Below are 17,001 nucleotides of genomic sequence, written 5' to 3'. Positions count from 1 at the left end.
ACTTGCTATCGAGAAGACATCTGCAGCACAATGTACTCTCTCCGTATCGCCCGTGCGGCTCTTGTGAGGGTAAGTTTCTTTGGCGTCTCGAACCGTGATGGTTCTTCGTCGCACAGCAGAAAGAAGCTCGCATTTCGGAGTTGGATCGACTGTTTCCGAACCACTACATCAGAGTGAACTTGGCGGCAATTGAGAGGAAAGCTTCGGGAAGGGAGCTCGTGAAAACTTCTGCAAAGGATTTGGGAGTTTGGGACGGGCGGGGGGTTCATAGAGATGGCGGGTAGAACCTGGGGAAGATCCTTGGGAAACTCTGCGGTTTGGCAGCACTCACTGCAGTCCCCGTACCAATGTACTAAATTCTCACGTGTACCCCTATCAGCCCGCTCTGAAGATTAGCGCCCCCTCCGCTACTCGCGGTTTCGCGCAAACCGCCTCGGTCAAAGGTACGTATTAGAACGCTTTATAGCGGTATATGCGTCGAATTTAAGATATCTTCTTCCAGCCGACATTATCTCGCAAATCTACCTGCAGCAGTTGAAGGCCTACACCCCACCAAAGGATGTATGTGATACTCTCGAATTTGGACTGTGGCTGGAATCTCGGACGGAGACATTGATATTTGACAATTGCAGACTGGAGCTAAGGTGGACCTTCCAACCTCCTTCGCTGCCCCCGCTCCGCCTCCCAAGCCGGAGTTGGACGTGACCGTCGCTGAGGCGTCCGGAGCTGTGGAGCAGGGTGTTGAGGAGGAGCAATGGCCCCCGGTGTACAACCCCATCGATGACCCAGCTAACTACCCTGGTGCGTACCATACTACGAAACTCCGCAAATTGATATGGATCGAACCACTAACGGGTCTTCTCCCCGTTTGCAGATGAATACGACTTCACCACCGACAACGATGACGGCGCTTTGGTACGAACCTATTTTTCTCGAACATTACTTCTCCGCAACTGGTGTTCATCATTTTTCCTCATATCACTTTTAACAGTTCCCCAAGCGTCTGCACCCTATCGATTACTTCCACCACTAAACATCACCGATGCGAATGGGAGCATCGTTCTGACGCCGTCACGCAGAAATAGGTGTTTCTCCGATACCTGGTTTTACGGAGATTGCTGAGGACTCTGTTCCGAAACGATCGAGAATAGCTATACCAATTAACATGCATAAACGCCACCAGAAGAAGCTGTAACTGAATGGCTTAAACATTCCTGTGTGTTCTTTGGCCATTGGGTGTGGATCGAATGAAGTTCGGAGTGAGAGAAAATGCATCAAGGGGCGATCTGGAGGGGCATATCGTGCGGTGCTCAATCGCGGGGGAAATTTGGGTTTGACAAATTCCGCCGGTGGCTCGGTAATACTCGGATGACTATCAGGGCCAAAAATTTTGGCGGACGTCGGGGCAGCTAGGCCGTTGAAGCGACTGTCCAACATTCTATTGGGAAGTACATCGAAGGTTGGGGGATCGTATTCTGTTGTGGCTGGGACTGGGATGGGTGCCTACATGGGGGTATGGAATGTACAGGGTAACCACAAGTGGACGTCGTAGACGGGTGGGTTTCCGTGGCTAAGGCTTCAACGAAGTAATGAATCTTGGGAATAGTCCATGGATGCGTAGACTTCAGCATTCGCTCTGCATGATCGTCCGTTCCACGCCCCATTGATCAGGGATGGAGGACGCCCAGCTTTGCAGCCATGATCGTCGGTAGTCTCCTCATTCGCCGGTAATACTATGCTGGTCGAGCGTCGCCGGTTAAGAGGGACAGATCCCATCTCCCATACTGGCTCTGATTGTGGGAGGTGACGGTATTCAGCGTTTAGGCCAAAATCATGTGCACCACAGCATGAAGCACCTACTTTGTTTGCCTTTTTAGAGTCCTTATCGGCATCTTGATGCAGCATTTCGCGCACAACGGTAGCTTGGCGTGCCAGTGTCTCGATCGCGGTTGTGGGCGAGTATCCATGTGACGCTGGTGTTTGGGACACTTTAAAGACAAGATCGCAAATAACTCCCGAAATGAGTGCGGCATACCTAGAATATAGCTATTCACCAGTGTGGCAACGTCTATTCGCCGTGTTTCTGCGAGATACTTTGCGAGTGGAGACTTCAGTGGATCTGGATAGGCGATGAGGGCAACGATGTCGTTCACTTTCGCCGCGTAATCTGGGCGGGTCAGGTCGAATTTGCCCAATTCTGAGGAGAGGAGTAAGTTAGATGATGCACTCAGGCCGAGTGGTGCTGCCGCTTACCTTCTTGCGCAAACGCCATAGCCTCCACAGCGCTTGTCCTCACCAGCTCAATGAACCTTTGGCATTGCAGCTCAAACTCTACTTCTGTTTTGTCTACAGACCCGCCAATCAGCACATCTGGGAACGCCATCTGACAATATTGGATCGCCTCTGCAATGTTCCCATCTGCGATCAACCGATACACGGCTTGTCGATCCGGCAGCGTTTGTAGCGGAGTTGCGCTCGTCGTGCCGCGTGAGCTCAGAGAACTGCCGTCGCCTCCCATCCCCCCAATGCCGAACGTTGAATGATTTGCTTCATCTGAATTATGGTGCGGAGCCCCAACTATGTCCATCGGTTCAGCGTCGTTCGTTTCGTCGGTTTCCATTGCGTTGTCGACATCCATGTCCGCCTGTCCAACTGCTCCGAGATCCCCGTCCACTCCCTGCTCTCCCCTCGCAAACAACCCTATCTTGCCCGGCCCCGGAACCCTCTTCCCTGACACAAGCTTCGACGACGTATTCGCGCGCTTGGCGAAGAGCTTGCCTGGATCGCCCAATCCACACGCGTCCCCAAACGCCTCCGCTGTTGCGCTGTAGCAATGGTGAACTAAGTGCTCGTAGACGAGGAAATGAAGGGTCTCCGGACCTATGAGAAGTTCGCTTTGGTTGTACACGTCAGCCATAGGGTCGGAAGTGCCAGTGCCCGCCTCCGCCCTCTGCTTTTGAGGCGACTTATTCGTGTCTACCATCGCAATCTTTACTGACAGCCAACAGCTTGAGCGGGATACACGTATACAGGTTGCTGCTTTCGATAGGTAAGGTTTCGTTTGGGTTTCTCAGTAATCTCCGCTTGTATGTGATGTTCGTCGTGCCTTATCGGCGCGTTGGTTGAGGAGAGGGATCAGTGACAAAGCGCGCCAAACGCTCCCCTCGCTGCTTCTCGCACGTCTTCGCACGTCATTGGATATTATTCTGAGAACTACGCCGGCTCCTACAAGCATTACAGACGATTCAAAAAGCTATAAAAATCTGAATAAACTATGCTAAGGAACGTTGCCCTTGGCCGGTGGGAGTAGTATGACTTTCTGCCAACATCAAATCACCAACACCGCAGGGAATCATCGACTCTTCTTTGAGCGGTCGACCCAATCAGTACCACCGATGTATTTCCTCCGCTGGGCCATCATGTAAGTATACATTGTGTAGAGACCTGCAAAAGAGAACAAAACGTAAGAGGCTTTGTGTGGTTCCATGTATCCACCGATCCTACCTGGCGGGTACAAACACGCAACAACGATGTACGCGTAGTAAATCCGTTCATCGATAGCTTTGACGTAGGGCAGAGATTTGATCAACAGAATCCACTCCGAGCCGGCCCCGATAGGGTAGAGCACAAAGAACAATGTGTATCTACAGGAAGATATCGTTGGCAAATGGGGCTCTTCAAGCTCGCAAATGCAGCGACGTATGCTCACCTAGCCCATTGCAAGATTCCAGGAACGCTGCCCACCATGTTGAACACATAATAGATGTATCGCACAATGTCAGCGATTGCCCATGCGCTGATCATGGTGGAGACAGCCCAGTGTTCGCGTAGCTGCAACAGATTGTGCAACAGGTCGTGAGCACAATGCCCGCGACAGCCGTAAGGGAACTTTTCGATGACTACGGACCAGAGGAAGCCCCACGAAGTTGAGCACGCCACGAACTATCAACAGCCGGGTTATGATTTGTATTGCGCTGGTGGTGACAGGCGCCTTCACCAAGCCTATGTAAAAGCGTGAGACCCTTCAAACTAGTCAAATCGCAAATCGAGCCCAATCCATACCAAGGGCGGCGTGGGCAACCTAGAAAGTGGAAGAGGCTCAGACGAAATACTGCCTTTGCGTTTTCCAACCTCCCGAACATACACACCTCCAGAAGCGCCAGGGTTTGGACGATTGTGAGCTTTTCACCTGTTGCACCGTACACGCTTTCATGATGCCCATTGTCGGCGACAATCTGGGCGACAAGCTTCCATAACAGATACATCCACGCCCCAGTGGAGGCCAGGTTGTACAGCACAAGGTATGGCGTGGTCAATGCTGCCAGGGGGAAGTTCAGCGCATCCGCGGTTTCGCATCGAATATGCATGCATCGTGTAGATAAATATACACCTACGTCTTGCCTTCGAGCCGGCAACGATGGCCGCCCGACGTTTAGCCACTGAGGTTTGGATGCCGGTCATTCTCTCCTTGAACGCCGGTCAGCGATGTTGCGTCGGTCCTGCTTCGTGTCGCGGAAGTGCGAAAAGTGCCCTTGGAACGCGTGACTCGCTCTTGTCCGAAAGCACCTCAGGTGGCCCAGAACTAGAGTGCGCGATTTTGGACTGCGGTGCGATCATCACCGTCTAGATCTACGCCAGTTGTCTACTGCTACCAGTGCGCTCTCTGGTACAGGTTACCATGTTGTTGTGGGCAATTTCCTCTGTCTGACTGCCTACTCTGGTGATAATCATTTGTTCTGGGGCGTAGGCTCGTAGGTTTGCACCAAATGGAGTCCCACTTTCAGGAACACATAGCAAACGAGTTCGTCCCCTTCGCAACGACTCCGGAATGTTTTCATCGGCGTTTATGGGGCAAATGGGTGTGCCCGTTCTGTGCTTTTGATAACGTCTGCCGGCATCTGAGAGATATCCACATGATACCCTCCAACAACAACAACAACAACAACGATACACTACCGGCGAGTATGACCCCACTCACTCGCCGCCGCACATACCTATATCCGTCGGCGTCTAACAACACGGACATGTGCAGCAGCAGGTAACAGGTATATGTGTATCAAACAACCGCGTATCATCCGCATCAGCTGCAGCAGTTCGTATACCTCCAGGAACAACAACTGCAATACGGCCCTTCGCTATCAAGCAATCGCCTACCACCCCCATCAGCAAGTTACAGCAGCCCAACAAGCCTACCCCACCCAATACCCCCACCCACTCCAAGATACACAACACTCACAACAACCCTGCGGAACCCGCAGCGACGGTTACATTAGCGTCCTCGTCTCCGGGCCCGTATCACCCGCCAGATCCGTACCACCGCCAGATCCGATGGGTATCCGGTCCCATCTGGAGCGGTTTACGACCAATACCCACCACAGTGGCAACAGTCTGGCTGAACGACTCGGACAACCGCTCTCCCTATTTCTTCTCGTTGTACATCCCCCATACAGACATTCCCAACATCATTATAATAGACAGACAGACCCGATATGTAGATCGGCTTCCGCAATGCAAGTGTTTCCAGGCACCTGGCACCCGTTCTTTTCCCGCTAACCGGTTTTCCCGGTTTGAAGTTTTCCAAGCCGCAGCCTCGCTCAGCCGGAGATGGATTGTTGATAGCTGATGATGAGCGGGCGGGGCCTTCCCCTCACTTCTCAGCGCGTTGAACACATGTGGGCGCTTTGCAAACGCATGTGGGAATTTGTAGCCTTTGTTCATAATTACGACTGGCGCGTCAAGACTTGAAGGAGCATGACGGAAGAAGATAGCCGGGAGCAGCGAAAAGGTTGTGGAACTTGCTTTCTCCCTTTGCTGAGCCGCAGGCCCCCAAAAACGTCTTTCCTTGTGCGTGTCCTTGTGAACGGCCGGAGGCGGTCCATAGTATTTGAAGGGGACAGGTCGTGCCCCCCGCCCTCGCTTTCAAACCCACCGCAAACCCTTTCGCAATCGCAATCCCACTCCCACACTCTCCAAACCCTCAACCTAGAACATCAAACAAAATGGCTGGACTTATTGCTACCGCTACTGAGACCGTGACCTCTACCGTGCAGAGCGTCGCTACCGTCGTCGACCCCTACGTTCCCCAGGTTGCGAAGGTGAGGCTCACATTCCGACAGCTTCGAATCGCTTTTGGTGAAGGGGACCGGTTCTGATCTCGCTTCTTGTCCTCGTAGAACGTCGCAAATTACGCTCTTGGTACCGCCGTAGCCGCTAAGGACTACGCTGCTTCTACCGCGACGTCTGCTACCGACCGCGCCTATGCCGCCAAGGACTACGCCGTTGGCACCGCCGTGTCAACGAAGGACCGTGCCGTTGGAACTGTCAACGCTACCACCAACTTCGGTAAGTCAGATTATCTTGCTCTCTCATATATTAGGATGATTGGCTGACAATCTGGTGAACAAATAAAGCTTCCAGCAAGGTCTACGAGGCCATCGACTTTGGAAAGGTTGTTGTGACCGGCGCCACCACCACGGTCACCGCGTACACCCCCTCCCCCATCCTCAACCTTGTTCAGGGAACCGTCGACCAGGCCAAGTCTCTCCACGCTGACCCCGTCGGCACCGTCAAGAACTACGTCCCGACCTTCGTCATCCACGCTGGAGAGAAGACCTACGAGGTAAGCTATTCGGATGATCTGAGCTGTATCACAGCACATAAAAAACTGACAAACACTCTGTCGTTCATCAGATCGTTCACAACACCAAGGAGAGGGCCGTCGGCACTGCCAACGCCACCACAGGATTTGTGGTTACCAAGGTCAACGGAGTCGTGTCATCCGTGACTTCCATTCCCCAAATTCACAACTTGATTGAGCAGCTCAACAAGCTCACCGCCCCTGTCCTCGCCAAGCTAGGCGTGTCCAAGTCCCACAACGTTGTCGCTGTCCCCGTCGCCTCCGTTGACGCCCCCGTCGCTCACTAAAGCTCGCTTCTCATATACACAAGCCCCGAGAGTTTCCTCTCGCCATCTATATAGTAGATTAGCCTCATTTAATTCCCTTGAGACTGACGACCTTGGACTTTCGTCTGAATCGTCCTCTCCATAATTGTACACTATTTTTATCATACCTGATTTTTGTTACCAATATACTCATCACAAAAGCATTCTTCTTCAAGAAGTCCTAAATCTGAAGAGACGCTTGTAGAAGTACATAAATTTGCAGTGGGTACACATTTGTCATTGCTGGCAAGGAGTGAGAGCAAATCCAAATGAGGCGGGCAACTGGGAGTAAAGCATCTCTGCTCCTATGGAAATGAAGCTGGCCATCTAAGCTTTCTCTCATAGTTTCGTAAATATCATGGTTCAACCGACCAGAGACAAGGATATGAAAACCAAACGGAAGTGCGGCAGCAGCCATCGAGACCTTCCCCGCCGCTGACTCTGTTTGCTCTCATGAACACACGAGTTAGGGAGCATCGGCGACACTATCGCGGGATCATGCAGTGTGGGACATCACCCTCTACTTCGCTCCTTTGCGAGTACACAAAAGGACGAAGAAGGAGGTGGTGATAGCTCGCTGCACAACCTAATCGATTGGATGCCGGTTCGTAACCGCACTGGAAAGCTTGTTTCGCCTACGCACTTCCAATCTCCACCCTTTCGCTTCAAGCTGATCAGCTGCCGCGGCTTAGCTGGCGGCTCCCAACGCCCACGACCGGCGTGATATCTCCACCTCCGACAGGTGGGCTGCGAATCCTCGGTCTTTCCGAACGCACCTACAGTGGTATCCAACCATTTTATGCAGAACACGTAGGATGTCCGGCTGTGGCGGATCATTCTCGCCGTTCCTACGCAAATCGGCGTCCACTCGCCAAGCATAGTCCAGGTACACTCCCAGGAAATAGGGACATCGTAATTGGATCCACGCCGTCGCGGTATGAATTTGCGGTTTCCGTTTGAAGACACGTATGTACTTCCCCGTCTGAGCCCCTCCCTATCCAGTAAAACCTTGCCAAAACTCTTTCTGAAGCGCCACGTAGCAGGGTTTCGATTTCCAGAGATGTCCTTGGGAATGTGGTTGGACTGTCGAAAGGATTCTGATTCCTGAAGGTTGGACGTCACGATCTCCGGATCTTTCCGAGCGTGACTCACCGTGCCGTTGATGATGTCGTTTGAGTGCGTCGTGTCTGTCTCCACTTGGTTGCAACGTCGCGACGACGAAAAAACCCCGCTCAACCGAAAAGAAAGGGCAGACATCCTACCGCTCTTTCGAGATCCCGGAGACTCTGTCAGCCTTTTGCCACCAGAATGGGTTTTATACACAGCGACGGACGGACCTGAACGTATAATATATATATAGAGAGTAGTCGTTATCAATACCCACTTCGGCACACAATTGTTCAAAACCTTGCAACAGTCTCCACAACTTTTCGATTTTCGAAGCTCTGGAAGTTGCGACCTCAGCACAGCTACTAGCATCGAAGCTCGAAACCTGAGCACGAATATATCGAACACAGCTTCCGTGCAATCACGTCGTCGAAACTTCCGTCATACATCTATTTGGCGAAAGCAGCTTCGACAACCGAACAACCGCTGCCTCGCCGACAGACCAATATGAGTGGGTTCAACCTCGCTCTTAAGCTGGCTGTCGGTGTGGCTTGCACCGTCGCAACGGGTGTGGTCGTTTCGTATGGCCTTCAGTACCTCATCGCGGACCACAATGCGGTAGCTTCCAAGCGAGCTCTTCGCGAGCAGAAACGAAAGGCGTGGGAATCGCTCAAATCGATCGAGGCGGATTTGGAGAAAACGATACAGCCGAGATTGAACGTTGTGAGACAGGTTCTGGAGGGGACGGATGGGAGCCTTGCGAGTAGCCCAAAGGCCGGGCCACAACAACGACCGGCGGTGTCGAGAACGAGCACATCTGCATCGATCAGCTCTCCGACAAAAGCAGCATCGCTTCCCAGAGCTTCGTCGCGAACTCCATCCCCTACATCTAAAGCACCGCGATCATCGCGCTCGCCATCCTCCGCGTCCTGCGAAACTCTTAGTTCTTCCGATGTGGACCGTCGCCTGCGAGACGTCGACAACTTGCTGTTACAAGTGTTGGAGAAGCTCGATTCCGTCCGCCCGGCCGACGTTGCGGATAATGCCACGTCCACCGCAACATCCCAGCATTTTTCAAGTGCCTCATCTTGGCCTATACTAGGTCTGTTCACATACTCTTCTGGGTCGGACGCCGCCATTGATCAGGAAGTAGCGCGAGTTGCCAACCGAGTAGTGGAAGGCGTGCGAAGCAAGAAGCGTGCTCTCGTCAAGCGCGCTCAGCAGCTGCTTGATGATGTTGATAGCCTGTGTTCGCTCGCTGGAATACCATCTGTCGGCCGCCAGCATGCGTCGATTCAATCCATCTGATCGAAAGAGTACAGATTCCGCTTTCATTCCGTCATTTATTCGACCTCATCTAAACATATCGTATACCTGACCTCTGCGTCCCGATGTCATATCACTTTCAGCCGAAATTGTCGTAATCATATTTCTTGTCGTACCGTCTCTGTCGCTTCTGAAGAACCGTACTCCTATCTAACATAAAATACAGCGGATAGCGGTCTTTCACCATCGCATTGCACAGAGAAAGGAGGTCAATTGAAAACCGCTGTTCTCCACGTGACGTGTTGACAAGAAGTTGTATTCCTTGGGTCTGGGCGCGTCGAATGATCTCCTGGCGAATTTCCGTCACAGAAAGACCCCTTGGGGCGGCCACAGGCGGCCATAGCCTTGTCTCCAGACTCTCCAGGAGCCGTCATATCGCTATTCTGAGATTGATGATTGTGAGCCCTCCGTCTGCTGGGTGCACCGTACCACGACCAGGACGATCGTTTTTGGGCCCAATTTTCGCCTTTGTTTTCTCTCCCAAGCTGAAGACTCTACATATACATACATACCTCTGACGCCTACCACTCAAGCCCATTCCCAACCCCAGACTCAGATAAGAAGCGCTGGCTGTTTGGAGAAAGTCACCTCAGCTTGCCGATACTTTGTCATTCGCAACCCGTTTGTTAGTGCGCACCACCCGCGTCGCTCTGCAAACGTCACCATTCGCATTCCTACTTTCCCTGGCTGTGAACTTAGGCTGACGTTGGCACCCTGTTGCGTCTAGCTTGCTGTCACCCCTTGGGCTGGTCTTGCCGGTCCTTCTCTCGAGTACATTCACTACCGCAGTCGCCGCGTACGGTTCAGAACGAGCGCAGCGACGCCTTTACGTCGACGAGTGTGACGTCGCGAACCTCCCCCGGCCTCAGCTGATACCCTGAGCGCAATTCTGCCCACCGAAAGCTCCCCTTTCCCGAAGTGATCAAGTGGTGGAACTGGCCTGAAATGGCTCGGAGCGCTGCGTCAAGTAGGCGACACTTTGCGAAGCTGGCTGCGACGGTTGCATTCTCGCTGTCTTTCCTGCCGGCCCTCACCCGAGCTGCTCAGATATCCTCACTGAAGGTCACCTGTACCGGCTCTGCCGACAACGGTCCCTGCAACTTCGATAGCACCCCAGGTCAAGTGAGCGTTAGCCAGGACCTTCTCCTGTCGTGGACCGTCGACAACTCCACCGCTCCTAGCGCCGCCCCTGGCACCCCAGAAACCTTTGACCTCTTCATCCTCCCTGGAAATCGATCGATATGGGAGTCCCAACATCAAATCAGTCCGCCGGACAACTCATACCTAGCTCGCAATGTTGCCGTTCCCGCCCTCCAGCAAGCCTTCCGGATACCTTCAAATCTTACCGCTTTATCCTCATACGTGCTGGCAACATGGCAATCTGACTATAATTCCTCATATCTGGGTGCGACTTTCACAATCGCTGCCGCTCCTAGCAATGGCACAGACATCCAGGCTCCTCCGAAATCTAAAGGCGGCTCCTATATTGCCCTTATCATGGGGTTGTGTGCGGTGTTCGGCTTGATCTTCCTCTTGACCGGATTCTTCACCTGGCGGTGGATTGTGAGAAATCGCCCAGGTTACAAGGAGAGGAAGATGCAGCGAAAACACGGCATCAGTGTCATCGCCTACCGAATCCGACGCTTTTACGAGAACGTGGACCAGAAGCTGCACTCGTTGACCAGAGGTCACAGCCGGTCAAACTCGGCAGCGTCTACGCACAACAATGCCGCCCACGACGACCCGAACAAGTCGCATGTCGATCTGGATGTGGAGTCCCTCCGCGTCGCAAAAGACGACATCCGCATGTCCCCTCAAATATCCCATCCTGCACTCCAAGTTAGATCACAAAGCCCTCCACCACCGTCTCCCACCCACTCAATCTCCCCATCTGCGCGAGCAAGCCACGAAGATCTCGAGGACCCACACCCGCTACCCCTCGGCACCAAGCCTGTGAGGCCGGCAGCCCCTTGCTTCCGCCCATCGGAAGACCGGACAATCCTTCCGCCAAGATTATGCAAGACATATGTCTGGCAATCGCAGGACCCTCCTAGTCCGCGCGACAAGGAATCGATCCACCGTGTATCTGGAGCTGATTTTTACGAAGACTTCGAAGACGATCGTGCCTTGTTGACGAATGCCAAGTCGATGGCGTGCATGAAGGATAGGGGTTGGGATGATCATGGGAAGGAATGATGGCGAGCCAAGTCTTACGTAGATCGTGTCTCTTAGCAGCCTGTTGAATGTGGACCTTCACAGGAGGGAGGACCTTCTGGATAATTTTGTGAGACCTTTTCAACAAGTTCATCAGCTGCGCCTAGACGGGGCGCTAGGCGGCGTAGGGAGTGCATGTAAATAGTTTCGTTGTCGGACAGATCTGCGCTGCGACCTGCAAGCAGAGTATATAGGAACCGTTCGCTTATTAGTGTTGCCATTTCGAAATATACCAATTTTTCATATGATGAGCTGGGTGTCTGTACGGATGTTTGGAGAGCTTTGCGCCATGGATCTGAAGGATGGGACGGGGAAAGTTCAAGCGCATCCGTCTGGTCCGTATTCTGCATCCATAGATTTCAAGGTGGAAGTGAGCTCAGAACCTGCTCAGGATCATTGCCGCAATCAGTCCATACACGGACCCCCCCCCCCCCCCCCCCCCCCCACAAGGCATAGGGGCCCCCCAATTCACGGGACTGCCTGTGCACCTAGGGCAACTTACCAACCGGAAGGAGGTGGTAAATTGCACATCACACTGTAACGTAGGAGGACTTTCGGCCTTGACCTCTCTCGTCCAACGGTCTTCGCTGACGGATCCCACGAACAGACCAAATCGGGATAGTATAGTCAGGGGACATAAAGCGGTCTCTCCTCGAGTTTAAGTCAGTGTCCCGGCCGATGTACTGTGCATCGGCCGGTCGAAGAATTCCTCTCAGAATCATCCATCCTCCACCCTCTCGATGCACCCTCTCGATGGTATCCAATGACAGGCGCATCTCCAATAATGCCGGTTTTAGGATGTAGCCTGCTTGACAATACTGTACAACCGCTATGAAAATAGTCCGGTGCCCGCATCCAGGCCCCGCACCCCTAAAACGATGCGGGCTCTGCACCTACATATTCTGGATCTTCACTAAGGTCCGATGACCAGAGACAGACCCACATACAGTACATGGTGCATGGATGTGTATTTCAAAGACAAATGTCCCACTTCGAATGATGGTCATCTTACAACACAAAGCCCTCAACAAAGAGGTCTCTGCAAAAAAGCCCACAAAGTGATGAAGCGATGATCCCCCTTCGCCCAAAGGGCGAAAGGAAGACTCAGTTTTCCCAACACGATAGAGTTTCCGAGACATTGAACGTGCAGTTTGTTCATGGCCAAGATCAAACGACCAACCTTGTTCAAATAGCGGTCTCTCGGAAAACAAAGATCGTGCTGGGGATGGAGAAGATGTACCAAACGCTGTCGATTGACCGCATGCACCATAGCGGAGGAAGCCGATGGCAGTTATCCGTGCCACAAACCACTACCTCTTAGGGCACAACCTTTCTCGGAATCGGTCGGTGAGGAAAGGGAAACCGAGCAGACATTTCATAGTCCCGCAACAAAAGACAGCTACGTCGTGGCAGTCGCTGGAGTATGAGGTATCTGTCCGAGAAAAGCGCCGATCTTGGCACTCGTTGCCGATGTTCCAGTTGGAGGAAAATTGCGAACAGGGGGGTTAGGGGGAGCTTTTGAACCAACAACTTTTTTCTCCGCTGCGCCACCTTCTGCCGGCATTCGACATTGCTTTTCATGATTGAGCAGTGCGACTCCCGGAGGGCCTTCGGTTGCAAACATAATCGCACCATGACCGGCCTGACTATTGAAAACATTGAACGATGGTATAATTGGACAGACAGTATGAACATATGAGGAATGACGGAAAGGTTTCAAAATTGTTTTGGAGATTTTCTCAAGAAGGACCTGTGCGGAGTGTTCGACAGGGTGCAAATTGAAGCCGGAGGCCCGGGCAAAGAGCGGTGGGTTCGAATGATGCAATTCACACAACGGTAACCATTCCGCTTGCAGCCATGACGGCAAGAGCCAACACTTCCTTCACGAGAAGAGTGCCGGTAGCGAACGCAGCTGCATCAACGGACGCATCCAGACCGGGCACGGTTTGCAGGTGACCAAGCTTGATGGATTCCCATGCCGCTCGGACAACATCTTCTTTCGAGAATGGGAGAGCTGCTGAAGTGTATGGCTTTGGCGAGAAGTTGAGTGCCTCTGGCCTGGGCACGAGCGCCTGGGGCTTTGGTATGACCTCCAGGAGATGGTTGTCTTTCGGATTTGTGGGAAGGCGAATCGGTTGGCAGGGAGCCGGGATGTTGGTGGTGTAAGCTGGCTGTGATGCGATGGGGAGCACGCCGGCCGCTGTCGGCTGAGGAGCGCTGAGCGGCATGCGAGCAACAAAGTCGACGAATGTCGCAGCTTCTTTGCCAGCATGAACATACTCGTTCGGGATGGGATTGACTGGCTGCTTCGGTGCCGCTGCCAACGCTTGGCTGGTTGGTGGTTCGACTGGCATATGCACGGAATGCACCTGAAGCCGCTGAGCGCTATGACCAAAGTCCTGCACACGGTGAAATGGTGCAGGTGTTGGTGCGGGTATCGGTTGGCTGAACATCAACAGGGTGTTCGAGAGATCTCTTGCCTCCTTCAGCTCCCTGCGCAAGTTTTCGGTTTCCTTGTCTTTCGCAGCGAGTTGTGCTTTCAACTCGACTGTTTCCTTCCGAAGCATCTCCGCTTGATCCTCCAATTGTGTCACGTACTCCTTCCTCCTCACTCGGAAGTTTCTCGCAGAGAGTTTATTACGCAGCTGACGCTTCTCTTTCGGAGTTATCGATTCGTCAGCTTCTAGCTCTTCGACGAACTGCCGAAGATCTTCTAGGCTGTAACCAATGTTATCCAACGAGAACTTGTCCTTCTTTACTTTCGTGGCTTTCTTTTTGGTCTTAGCGGGAGCCTCCGAGGCAGCTGGCCGAATCTCGTTCTCCTGCCCTGCATCTGCGTCAAGCTCCACTTCCGCGTCCGATGCGGAACTTGACAATCGCCTACGCTTCTTGTTCACACGGGTGTCGTTTTTATCCGAAGCTGCAACTGGCTTCGCTTGCTCATGTGCATCTGCGTCTGAGGACACGCTTGGTGGAAAATCTTCCGAGAAGGCACCAGCTGCGCTAGCATCCATAGCCGAAAGTTCGCTGCTGAAAATGTCGGCAAACTGCTGGCTCATATCAAATTGCTCTTCCGGGTCAAATGGCAACACTGTATCAGCGGCGTTGTTAGATTCGTTGCTCTCAGCGGTGGTTCGCGGTTCCCCTACGAACTCTGCGTTGATGCCGAAGGGGTATTCGAGCGAATCCATCATCGGAAAGAACGGGAGAAGATCCAGCCCGAGAGCCGAGGAAGGCGGTTCTTCATTTGTGGTCAATGATTCGGTGAATGCGGGTGACGGATGCATGGAGTACAGATCTGTCGGTACGTCAATCTGAGACGAAGCTTCGGGGTATTGTTGCGGCTGTTGCTGTTCTGACGGCTCCAGATTCAGGAACTCTTGCAGTTCCAAGTCCAACTCATACGGCAGTTTGTCGGCGGTAGTGGCTCGAATCGAGTTAATCTGAGCAGGCACTGTTGCCCCGAAGAAGTCGAAGCCCGCAGGCAAGCTGGTCTTCATTCTTCAACTGTAGGTATTCGGACGTGGTTCGGGACTGAATGGCTCCCTCTTAGGCTATACTTGGAGAACCCGAACGGAAGTGGAATCGAAATCCATATGATGTGGCAGACCCTGCTTATGGGCGCGGCGTCTTCCCGCTCCACTGCTTTTAGACGTCTTGGCGTGGCACCTGCTAATGGGCAATTAACACTCCGAGTTGCAGTTTGGCCCTACATATCATGGGAGCCTGTGGGCGTATTTTGGGTTGGCGTGATTTTAGACGTGATTTTGGTTTGTGATTAGACGCGAAGGCGAATTTCCATGTCCTTCTGAAAACAGCCGCCGTTTCAAGCCACGGATCGGTGCAGGTGTGACGACGGGACTGTTCCCGACTGTACACGCTGTCGAAATACCAATAGCTGAATTGAAGGGATTGTCCCGCCAGAACATGATCAACTGTTCATTGTTATACTGTTCATTGTATCCCAGGAGAAAGGCAATCACGCAGGAGAGAGCTGCAATGATGTAAAATTCGCGCTTTTTGGCGCCCAGCTCCTCCATCTAAATGATCTGATGGGCGTTGCGTTTATCGTATTTCAGGCGCAGCGTTTCAATCTCAACGTATTCGTGAGGAGCGAGAAGGCTAGAGAGGGGCGCGAAGTGGAGTTAGCCATGCTCGCTCGCTGTGTGAGTACCGGTACCCGCGACCGCCGCCAGAAATTCCGGCAAGTTCTGTTCCACGAATTCTTCATGGGCATGGAGATTCGAGGTGGTGAAGGAGAAGAGAATGGAGCCATCTTTTATCTGCTCCCGGGTATAGAGAGTGAAGATGGTGGGCGCCGTGTTAAACCCTTCTTTCCCCGGGGGCATCCTGACGTATACGTCCACTATCCGCTCTTCTTCGACGTCAAGATCTACGAGCCGTTCCACTGCCGTCCGCATGGCTTTCCTCCCTTGAACTGACGGAGGTAGGACCGCGGTACGCTCGTGCTGGCCGTTCAAAATGACTTTCATCGGGGCGGTATTCCAATTTCCCTTGCCTGCAACCACGGCGAGCGCTGACCCCACTCGTGCCAGCTGGGTAGTTACGGGAGACGCTGCGATCACTTCGGCTCGTCGACGCATGGGCGAGGGCGAGGATGAGGCGGAGGGGGGCACGTCCAACAAGAATCCTGAACTCTGCGCTCGACGAAGGGGCGGTGGGTTGAGTGAATGACAAATTTGCCGTCCGCGTCTCCGGCCGGTACAATTGGGTCATCGTCGCTTTCCTCAACCGTCGTCGCATCGAGGCTATTTGGATTTGCGAGTTTAAACAGCCTCGCGACGGCAGTGTCCACTAGCGATCCCTCTCCAACCAGAAGGACGTCGGCGGCTCGCGGGTACAAGCGGATACGCCAGCGACGTCCTTCTGCTTGGAGAGGGATCGCTAGAGGTCGGGTACCTAGAGAGATTCAGGTTGACCACGCCCGCTACCGACGAGCCCCCCACACCCTGTGTGGCCAATTGTAGGACGGTGGAAACATTTCCGATGGCGTTGTTTGCGCCGGTGCAGATGGTCAAGGGAGCCGTTAGAGAGCTGTAAGCGGTCAAGTTGCCGTTGTATCCTATCACGTTGCCTGCGGTGGCATTTGTGGTAAGGGCACCCGAGCTCGCAATGTCTCCGGTGTAGATGTTCACCGCAAACCGGCTGTTCCATGTCCCAAAGACGTCTCCCATGTAGTATCCGAACTGGAAACCGGTTCGACGATGAGTCTGCCGCGCCCGACATGTGCACATGCAACGCGTCGCCCGAGTAGTTGTAGGTGATGGAGTAGTCGTACGAGGAGAACGAGGTGTCAGTCCGCAACTTGATACCTCCACCCGCAGTGACCAGCCTGTTCGCCACGACTGTTCTCGCAACACCGAGCCCCCCAACAACCTGAAGAGCGCCGCT

The 17,001-nt window shown here is 53.2% G+C and overlaps 8 protein-coding genes across 8 annotated transcripts; 4 read left to right on the top strand and 4 right to left on the bottom strand.

The window, feature by feature from the left end:
- Positions 1-30: 30 nt before the first annotated feature.
- On the top strand, positions 31-1,033 carry EV422DRAFT_563870 (uncharacterized protein; the record flags this gene model as incomplete). The annotated part of the gene is made up of 6 exons (XM_053072125.1): positions 31-69; positions 380-443; positions 503-561; positions 633-801; positions 875-915; positions 992-1,033. The coding sequence occupies 6 exons, from the start codon at positions 31-33 to the stop codon at positions 1,031-1,033; spliced, it is 414 nt and encodes a 137-aa protein (XP_052929530.1).
- Positions 1,034-1,578: 545 nt separating this feature from the next.
- Positions 1,579-2,917, bottom strand: EV422DRAFT_491664 (CTLH/CRA C-terminal to lish motif domain-containing protein; the record flags this gene model as incomplete). The annotated part of the gene is made up of 3 exons (XM_053067554.1): positions 1,579-1,973; positions 2,036-2,197; positions 2,254-2,917. The coding sequence occupies 3 exons, from the start codon at positions 2,915-2,917 to the stop codon at positions 1,579-1,581; spliced, it is 1,221 nt and encodes a 406-aa protein (XP_052929529.1).
- A 263-nt stretch (positions 2,918-3,180) lies between these two features.
- On the bottom strand, positions 3,181-4,530 carry EV422DRAFT_515142 (tyrosine phosphatase-like protein). Its single transcript, XM_053069307.1, has 6 exons — positions 4,149-4,530; positions 4,063-4,081; positions 3,908-4,002; positions 3,710-3,831; positions 3,505-3,644; positions 3,181-3,444 (listed from the first exon to the last, which is right to left on the bottom strand). Exons 1-6 carry the CDS (start codon positions 4,365-4,367, stop codon positions 3,353-3,355), a joined length of 687 nt encoding a protein of 228 aa, XP_052929528.1. The 5' UTR covers positions 4,368-4,530; the 3' UTR covers positions 3,181-3,352.
- A 1,226-nt stretch (positions 4,531-5,756) lies between these two features.
- EV422DRAFT_151465 (uncharacterized protein) lies at positions 5,757-7,115 on the top strand. The gene is made up of 4 exons (XM_053064888.1): positions 5,757-6,095; positions 6,174-6,342; positions 6,411-6,619; positions 6,691-7,115. The coding sequence occupies exons 1-4, from the start codon at positions 6,000-6,002 to the stop codon at positions 6,922-6,924; spliced, it is 708 nt and encodes a 235-aa protein (XP_052929527.1). The 5' UTR covers positions 5,757-5,999; the 3' UTR covers positions 6,925-7,115.
- Positions 7,116-8,154: 1,039 nt separating this feature from the next.
- Positions 8,155-9,615, top strand: EV422DRAFT_515136 (uncharacterized protein). Its single transcript, XM_053069306.1, has one exon. The coding sequence runs from the start codon at positions 8,557-8,559 to the stop codon at positions 9,355-9,357; it is 801 nt and encodes a 266-aa protein (XP_052929526.1). The 5' UTR covers positions 8,155-8,556; the 3' UTR covers positions 9,358-9,615.
- Positions 9,616-10,320: 705 nt separating this feature from the next.
- Positions 10,321-11,571, top strand: EV422DRAFT_563866 (uncharacterized protein; the record flags this gene model as incomplete). The annotated part of the gene is made up of 1 exon (XM_053072124.1): positions 10,321-11,571. The coding sequence occupies one exon, from the start codon at positions 10,321-10,323 to the stop codon at positions 11,569-11,571; it is 1,251 nt and encodes a 416-aa protein (XP_052929525.1).
- Positions 11,572-13,415: 1,844 nt separating this feature from the next.
- On the bottom strand, positions 13,416-15,089 carry EV422DRAFT_563865 (uncharacterized protein; the record flags this gene model as incomplete). The annotated part of the gene is made up of 1 exon (XM_053072123.1): positions 13,416-15,089. One exon carries the CDS (start codon positions 15,087-15,089, stop codon positions 13,416-13,418), a length of 1,674 nt encoding a protein of 557 aa, XP_052929524.1.
- A 527-nt stretch (positions 15,090-15,616) lies between these two features.
- On the bottom strand, positions 15,617-16,438 carry EV422DRAFT_151446 (uncharacterized protein). The gene has a single exon (XM_053064887.1). It carries the CDS (start codon positions 16,191-16,193, stop codon positions 15,735-15,737), a length of 459 nt encoding a protein of 152 aa, XP_052929523.1. The 5' UTR covers positions 16,194-16,438; the 3' UTR covers positions 15,617-15,734.
- Between the last annotated feature and the right edge of the window lie 563 nt (positions 16,439-17,001).

Source organism: Fimicolochytrium jonesii, assembly GCF_025526975.1.
Source record: "Fimicolochytrium jonesii strain JEL569 chromosome Unknown EV422scaffold_2, whole genome shotgun sequence".
NCBI classification, from domain to species: domain Eukaryota; kingdom Fungi; phylum Chytridiomycota; class Chytridiomycetes; order Spizellomycetales; family Powellomycetaceae; genus Fimicolochytrium; species Fimicolochytrium jonesii.
Note: the sequence above shows the minus strand (reverse complement) of the source record. Positions and strands in the feature narration are given on the sequence as shown.

What these genes read in the sequence shown, in the direction of transcription:
- EV422DRAFT_515142 (XM_053069307.1), bottom strand. Translation starts at nt 4,367, where the DNA reads ATGCATATTCGATGCGAAACCGCGGATGCGCTGAACTTCCCCCTGGCA. An exon ending in GGAATCTTGCAATGGGCTAG is followed by an intron (nt 3,645 to 3,709) that starts GTGAGCATACGT and finishes ATCTTCCTGTAG; the next exon opens with ATACACATTGTTCTTTGTGC. An exon ending in TGCGTGTTTGTACCCGCCAG is followed by an intron (nt 3,445 to 3,504) that starts GTAGGATCGGTG and finishes TCTCTTTTGCAG; the next exon opens with GTCTCTACACAATGTATACT.
- EV422DRAFT_151465 (XM_053064888.1), top strand. Translation starts at nt 6,000, where the DNA reads ATGGCTGGACTTATTGCTACCGCTACTGAGACCGTGACCTCTACCGTG. An exon ending in CAACGCTACCACCAACTTCG is followed by an intron (nt 6,343 to 6,410) that starts GTAAGTCAGATT and finishes GAACAAATAAAG; the next exon opens with CTTCCAGCAAGGTCTACGAG. An exon ending in CTGGAGAGAAGACCTACGAG is followed by an intron (nt 6,620 to 6,690) that starts GTAAGCTATTCG and finishes GTCGTTCATCAG; the next exon opens with ATCGTTCACAACACCAAGGA.
- EV422DRAFT_515136 (XM_053069306.1), top strand. Translation starts at nt 8,557, where the DNA reads ATGAGTGGGTTCAACCTCGCTCTTAAGCTGGCTGTCGGTGTGGCTTGC.
- EV422DRAFT_151446 (XM_053064887.1), bottom strand. Translation starts at nt 16,193, where the DNA reads ATGCGTCGACGAGCCGAAGTGATCGCAGCGTCTCCCGTAACTACCCAG.